General features: G+C 35.2%; 1 protein-coding gene across 1 annotated transcript; it reads right to left on the reverse strand.

Moving 5' to 3' along the window:
• Positions 1-245: 245 nt before the first annotated feature.
• LOC107783284 (uncharacterized) lies at positions 246-5,766 on the reverse strand. The gene is made up of 3 exons (XM_016604260.2): positions 5,374-5,766; positions 760-900; positions 246-673 (listed from the first exon to the last, which is right to left on the reverse strand). The coding sequence occupies exons 1-3, from the start codon at positions 5,659-5,661 to the stop codon at positions 497-499; spliced, it is 606 nt and encodes a 201-aa protein (XP_016459746.1). The 5' UTR covers positions 5,662-5,766; the 3' UTR covers positions 246-496.
• Between the last annotated feature and the right edge of the window lie 2,487 nt (positions 5,767-8,253).

Raw genomic sequence — 8,253 nt, forward strand, 5'->3', positions numbered from 1 at the left:
TTGTATGCCATCTTAATTTCTGAAGGCCTCGCCATTTCACACCAAAGCAATTTAGGCCTCTACAATTTTGGACACCTAAAACTGGAGGCCCAAATCGACGAGCAATTTACTTACTACAGCTCCACTTTGATAGGATAAGAAAAGTGATACTGGCAAAATATAGACGTAGAAAACAAACTAAATTAAAAGACACCTTGTACTTTGCCCGCATATAACCAAATAAGCCGAAAGCTATCCCCAAAGTCCCCAAAGTGAACTTGTTACCAATCCATTCAGATACTGGGACTGAATACTTGTAGCATATTGTTTGAGAGATTAAATTTAGAGACATCACAAGTCACAAAAACATCAAAAGAAGTACCGTGTACCTTGCCAACAAGATGTCAATGGTGGATAAGAGAACCATTAATACTAGCTCTCTTTTAGTAAAAGACAGCAAAGTTTTGTACACGAGGCGCCAAGCGCCATAATTAACTGCAGATATTTCAGCAATAAGTTAAACCTTGCGCCTGCAAATTGGAATCTCTATTGTGTTCTCAATCGTGTCTTCCACCTTAGCTTGAAAAGTTTCTTCATTCCCATCATTGTCAATTTTAAAGGTAATGTAGTAGGTAAAGTCACGACAACCACCAGCATTTATCCTCACAATCTCCTTAATATCGCGTTCTTTCCCCTGCAGTTAATAATAGGTAAAGTCAATACTTATGAAGGAAGACCAGCACAGCAGAAAATGGGCAAATAACAACGTATAGATCATACATCATTGCCAAAGTACTTCTTGATTGCCATTGAAGCATAACCCTTGATCTCATCCACAAACTCAGGAAAACGTTCAAATCCGATCATGGGGTAGATGGGAGCAAACATGCACGACCCAGGGTATTCATCAAACTCAAAACCCTATTAAGATGCATATAACATAAATAAACAGATGAGAATTGCGACAGAGTCAAAAGGTTAATACTTTAGGGCATAATTAAGCATTTGAATTCTACGTGATCGGAACAAAGAGAGTAAAATACATCACAAATTTGATAGTTGAAAACTTGGACCACAATAGAATGTGTTTTCATGTAGCAGATTCTGTCATTTACACAAGTTATGCACGCAGATATGTATGTCCATGCAGACAAGAGGGTAAAAGAGAAGTTGTTAGGAATTTCCAACATTTCAGTTGTCACACAAAAAAGAACACTGACAATTGTAGTGGATTGGCTGGTGACATGACAGCGTATCAAAAAACCAAGAACGGAACTCAACAAAAACCATAGATCATCTCGTCAATCAGTACTAAATCATCAGCAAATAACATCTAAGTTGCTCGGACTCTTCACTTTCAGTGCCGCACCCGTGTCGACACGACGTGGGTGTGGGTATGGGTGTGGGATCCGTGTCGGATCTGGTCAACCGATTTTGGGTACTTTGACCAAAATCAACGGAGAAATTTGGGACAGATACAATGATTTTTGAAAACAAATCAAAAGCTAGGGTGATATGGAAGAAAATGGAATACCTTGTATATATAAATTTCTATGTCAGTCCTTTTCCTTTTATCTCCTAAAATTCTACTCTTGTTCAATATTTTCTCCTTCTCGGAATACCTTGTAAGTTTTCCACATAATGTCTCATAATTTAGACATATTTTTATAACTCTATTTTTAAATAATTGAATTATTTTTAGCCAAATCCCCGCACCCGTATCGGTACCTGGATCCGTACCCCCGAATCCTTAAATTTAGATCATGAAGGATCTGACCTCTAGATCCGCACCCGTATCGGACACGCACCCGAGTCCGAGCAACTTAGGTAGAGAGCACCCAAAACGGAAAAAAAAAAAACAAAAATAAAAAGAACCATTGTATAGACAAACTTTAATTACACAAAGAATTGCAACTTCTGTTCCAGCAAGTATGGAATTCCTTTTCCCATTCGTTTAGGAAAATTCCAAGTTAGTGCTTTGTGTACTAGTAGAATTTTTGGCCAAAAACATCCTTAAATTTTAACCAAACTTAAACTACATCCCTAAGCTGTCATTGCTAACAAAGGACATCCTTCAAGTATCCTAACATTAACAAGTTACATCCTGCTGTTAGTGCTGTTAGGATCTGTCAGAAATCTAACGAACATTCTATCAGGTGCACGGCACATGATATTTTATCATCTCCCCCAGAATTCCCCTAGCGTCGATCATCAGGAACTAGAACTAACACCAACAAAAGCCAGGGCACGGTTAAAAATAAGAGATACAAAGTCTGTTCTTCCACTACCAGGGTTTTTGCACCATCTTCTCCATGCTTTTTCTTCCAACCTTTTGCTATCTTGTAATATTAGTTTTAGCAACCTGGTGATTCTTGATTACCTTCTTATCCTTGGTTGTCGATGCTTTTACAAAAAGGAGACAACTATTTTACTCCCAATTGCGTCATAAATCAACACTTCTTCATTCTAGGGAGTATGTCTTTATATCCATGAGTATAGATATATATATGTTGATCAATTAGTTCTAAGTGCTTATTGTTATAAACATGCTCTTTGAAACAAATACCTTAGCGACACTCATACTGAAACTTCTCAAAAATTTGAGCTCAAAAATCAGCAAGAAGCGTTTATCTTATTCCTCTTGTTCCAACTAAAATTTTATAGCCAGAAAGAATGATATCATGTTATTGTATATTAACAACCCAAATGAATATGGGATGTAGGTTACCAAGCTTCTTAAAAAAATTTGAAGCATCAAAATCAACAGATATATACATGTGCACAAGAAGAAAATGCGAATTCTAAATTAAGCACTAAGATTCTTCTCCAAAATCTTCCATTTTTGCATATGTGTTGAATTAATATAAATCAAAATCATGTTTTAACACATCTAGGTAACTGTCTACTGAACCCAATATGATGTCGGGCTAACTTCTCCATTTCCAAGTGTGTAACCAGAAATGAAAAGGGTGCTATTTCTAAAAGTCTACTATGGGCAATTCTACAAGCATACTCTAGCAAGGAAATCCCATTGGGAAGGCAGAAAGGTAAAAGATGCTTAATTAACAACGAGAGCTTTTGCGGGACAAAGACAAAGTTGAATGTTTTTTGTGGGCTTCCGTTAATTTTTTGACAGATCCTAACAGTAGGATGTAACATGCTAACTTTTTTATACTTAAAGGATGTTTTTTGTAAGGAATTGTAGTTTAGGTTGGAGGTATAATTTAGGGATGTTTTTTTTAAGATTTAGAGCTTTAATAAGGCGTAACTGTACAACAGAATAGGAAAAGCACAGGGACTTCAAACATACAACAGAAGGGTACTAACTACAATTCCATCTCTACAATGAAATTTTTTGGGCCATTACAGGTAAAAAGCAAGAACAACGAGGTACGGGGAGAAAAATAGACAAGGTGCATATAAGTTCACCCCACTGATGTGAGAACAACAAAAGGAGGAAAGAGATCACCAGATTCTGCAGAGAAATTTGGCCTAAATTCTATTTCCTTCAAGATTTGAATACACATAAGTTAGGACTAAAAATCTCTTACCAATCAGGTGTTCACAAAAAGAGAAAGGAGGTCAAACATACACCTTCTTACATTGACCTACCCACAAACTTCAAAACAATACCTCCCCTTCTTCTTAGGCTTAACTCAAGAAAATGCAGTCAATTTTATGCCTCAAGAACTAAGGGAACACATGAAACCAAAATACATACAGCCAAACAAGGTGCCTTGCATTTAACGGAAGGTCAAAACAAGCAGCGTTCTTGCAAATACTGTGAAAGGAAATCCAGTTGAAATCTGATAACTAGGTGGTGACTAGTCCTGTAGAATGATTCACCATCCTATTTCAAAGAGTGTAGTGCCTCAGATTTAAGTACGCCTAACATGCATTTTTATTGGATATAGTATACACATTATCAGGTGCATACAAATGTGATATAGAAAAAAATATATCTAAAATTCACAGATGTCAAAAGGCAACACTATCTCTCATCCCCTCCCAACCCATAAAAAAATAGTTGACCTGAACCAGCTTTACCACGCATAGATGCTGAGTAATCCAGAAAGGAGGAATGCATTATTTGAGTGTTGGCACATAAAATTCCATAGTGTCTTGAGCCAAATACAGAAAAAATATACATATTAAAAATGGATTGATTCATGTAAAACACATAAATAAACCACACAAGTAGATAATATAAATAAAAGCATATCCAAAATGAAGTTTAAAAAGAATAAGGAGAAAAAGAGAGATATCAGGAAACATAGGTTTACATCACCTAGTATCCACATGTAGAGCCAGCCACATATAAATGATTTATCCAATAAACAGCACCATGATGCAAATGTACAGTACATGATGCAATCAACTTGCTCCACGAAAAGTTCCAACCAACTTACACATTCAAGAAATTTCAAAGAGCAGCCCGGTGTACAAAGTATCCGCATTCAAGCAAGATCCGGGGAAGGACCGCACCCCAAGGGTTGTGATATAGGCAGTCTAACCGAATGCAAGCATTAGTGGCTGCTTCTACGGTTCGAACCCGTGACCTATAGGTCACACGGAGACAAGAAATTTCATATTATCTAAAAGCCTATATCCTCTTACATGTGCATATATCTTTTGGATTCAAATGTGTCAAAATTTAACTGCTAGAGAACGAGGGAGTTTGACTTCTAAATACTACTCCTCAAGTTACACACTCTTTTCTTCTTTCATCAGGCTCCCATATACTACACCCTTTATTTCAAATAGAAAAGGCAACAGGTAAACCGATAACTTCATATCTTCTAGATCTTGATACCACTTTATATTATCTACGTATTTACGTGGGATTTATTCCACTACTCTTCTTATTACCTTTCACATAATTTCTTCAAGCAAATACAAGTTATTTCCTCCCAACAATCTATGTGATACTCTTTCCTTTTGGTTTGTCCCACAAAGAATGATACCTTTCTGTATTTAGGAACAATTTAACTTTAAACTTCAAATTTTACCCTTAATGAGACGATTTAAAGCCACACAAATATATATATATATATATATATATATATATATATATATATATATATAGCTTATATATCTTAAGATGTATATATATCTTAAGATCTACTATACAGTCTTTAAATTTCGAGGAAAAAACAAGAAGCTATTTGCAACAAGTATCAAATTGAAGGCATAGTACATGTACATTAAGCCAGCAATTACCTCGTGACTATATGCACAAATTAAGGTGTTAGTAGTATATTAAACTATTGAGTTAGACAATATATGCAACAAATTAGTTTCAATCTGTTACTACTACATACAATTTTCCATTTTATTCTAATAAAAAGAAAATGGGATAAGCAAAAAAGCATGGTGGAGTAGTGAGGAACATACATCGCTCTCGTGAAGCTGTTGAAAGTACTTGATAAAGACGTCCTTATTTGGCCACGTCATCCAATCATCCGGATCATACCCGAACGACTCTTCCTCCTTCCCTTTTTGCTCTCCATCAGATCCGGACTCATCATCAAACTTCAAATCATCCTTGTTATTTTCATTATAGAGTTTCAATTTCTTCTCAGGAGGCGACTCCTCTTCCGTAGAAGAGTGCGACGAGGTCCCAGCCATCAATTTTTCATCCTCCACCACCACCACAGTTCCACATGCGCACGGCGTCGACATAGTTGCAAGTGTAACCCTAAACCACCGGAATTTCGGCTAAAGTGAACTATTTCTATTTGTGTTTTTTTTATGATATAATGGACCTCGTCTATGAGTACATAGTTTTAAATTATCTGTTTCAATTCATATCGTGTAATTTTAGAGTATTAAATTTAGGAAAGTAGACACGTTACTTTTGAAATTTATGATATTAAATATGTCATAATATTTAAGACGAATAAATTTTATAATTAAACGTCTCATAATATTTGAATATTTATAAAAATTTATTATTAAGAGTAAAATAAAAAAAAAATATAAGTTACACCCTAAACTTGTTGGATAAACTAGGTTGCACACTCAACTTTACGGCAGTTAAGTTCTCCGTAAACATCTTTGGAGTGAATTAGTTTTCCCCTTCATGGGCCATGGCCGTGAGACGCGCGTGGTAAACTATCATTTCTGGGCACGTTTACTAAATTTAAAGGATAAAACGAATTTTAAAAAATATTATTTTGAAACATCTCTTCTTTATATTAAAAAAAGACACCAAACGGCCAAAACCAAATTTCCCGTCCAATCCACTTCCCCATCTCTCTCAAGAGCCCTTATTTTTTCTCCCTTATCTCGAATCAACCCCACTTTTTGCTCAAGATATAGATTTTCAAAGTGATTGTTTGCCTTGGACTCAAGCCGCCCTAATTACAATTGTTCAATATTTCCACTATTCCTAATTCTCGAGTGTGTCTCAAAGTAATCCTTGAAGCTTGCAAGAATTACAGAAATAAAAGTTGTACTTTTTGCTCCTGCAATAATTTTCCAAATGAATGTGACAATGGCTAACAATAGTTGCTCCAGAAAGAGACATTATATACATGTTGTTGTATTGGTGAAAAATAAACTCACCACGTGGACCAGAGGCGGATTCAGGATTTGATGGTTACGGGTGTCACTATCTTAATGTAAAACGACCACTAGTGAAGAAGATTGAATTAGGGTATACACTCCGTCGATTCGATTCATTTTGGATTACTTCGGTTCGATTCGATCCATTTTGAATTTATTCAATCCAATTTAAAATTTATTTTATATATAAACGAATATGTGATACACCCATTCCATCTACATGTAACTGATTAATATTATATTATGTCTTTGATGTATCACTATAAAAAAAATTATAATTAATAAAATAACATTATATAGATAAAAAGAAAATAATTAGATTATATCCCTCCATATAAAATACGAACATCCAGAAAAAGACAAAGGAAGCAAATATACAATATAAATAAATAATAAAAATGGAATTGTATAAGAAAAGTGAATATTTAAGATGAAGAAAATAACAACAACAACAACAACAACAACAACAACTCAGTAAAATCCCACTAATGGGGTCTGGGGAGGGTAATATGTACACAGACCTTACCCCTACCCCAAAGGAGTAGAGAGGTTGTTTCCGAAAGACCCTCGGCTCAAGAAAACAAAAAGACAAAAGGACAAAAGGAGACAATATTAGTATCACCACAATAATCATAGGAAATGAAGAAAATAAGAGAAATTAATAAAAAGAACATAAAGAAAAGAAAGGCTAAAAGGGAACAACCAGAGAATCTGGAGAGTCTCGATCCCGAGTGTTGTGCATGGAATTTCAGCACTTCAACTATGGCACCTTCAATCATTTTGTGACTTGGGGCGCCACTTGTTCTTTATGTAGGCGTTTTTGTGGAAAATATTAGTATGTATATAAAACTTTATCTAAGCGACCGGGTGGCGTGCCACCCACAATTCCATATATAGATCTGCCCCTGACGTGGACCAATAATATGCTAACATATGGCATAGAATCGAAGCAATAAAAAAGAATGAAGAGCGGAGAAGGCATAAGTAACACCCACGGGATCGTCTACGAGGATACCGTGCCTATTAGCTGGAAAAGAGGAAACAAGTACGGAATGGATAACTAAGGATACTAAAAGTCGCGAAGATGGAAGGATCATTAATAGCCACAAAAATAAAAATAAATCCCTGATTATGCACGATTGGTTGTTATTACCTTAACCATTACAAATTACTCATATAACGGGTATTCATGTAATAAATGTTAGTAATGGGCAGGAATTAAATAGGGGGAAGCGATTACAAATTGTACCCTTATATAATTTTTCATACCATATCTTGTATCTCCATCAAGAAAATCACAAAGTAATACTATTAATTGTCAATATTCTTACTATTTTATGCCATCTAAAGATCTTGTTCATTCCTATTAGAAGGAAGTTGTGACTATCAATAAGATTTCTTTTTCCTTATTCTCTCAGTCTTGCTTTTCATTTTTTTTACTTTTTATATTAGAAAAAGTGAAGTAAAATTAGTTATCAGAAACCCGAATTACTGTTTTATTTGCTTTGACCACATAAACTATCTTTTGGTTAAATAAATTGGTTCCGTTACCGGAAAATCTAATAATCTTTTTACTTTTCATTTACATACTTTGTCTTTAGCAACAAATTATGTCTGAAGTTGATCAAAGTATTCAGTAGGAGGATGGACAAGGAGGGAATCCTCCACGCAACACACCCACTCATTTTCCATAATGTTCACGAGAAA

This window comes from Nicotiana tabacum, chromosome 14 (genome assembly GCF_000715075.1).
Source record: "Nicotiana tabacum cultivar K326 chromosome 14, ASM71507v2, whole genome shotgun sequence".
Classification (NCBI taxonomy): Eukaryota; Viridiplantae; Streptophyta; class Magnoliopsida; order Solanales; family Solanaceae; genus Nicotiana; species Nicotiana tabacum.

Excerpts from the sequence above, each read along its gene's own strand:
- LOC107783284 (XM_016604260.2), bottom strand. The coding sequence starts at position 5,661 with ATGTCGACGCCGTGCGCATGTGGAACTGTGGTGGTGGTGGAGGATGAA. Across the intron at positions 901-5,373 it reads AACAGCTTCACGAGAGCGAT|GGTTTTGAGTTTGATGAATA; the intron begins GTATGTTCCTCA and ends GCATCTTAATAG. Across the intron at positions 674-759 it reads AGAAGTACTTTGGCAATGAT|GGGAAAGAACGCGATATTAA; the intron begins GTATGATCTATA and ends TATTAACTGCAG.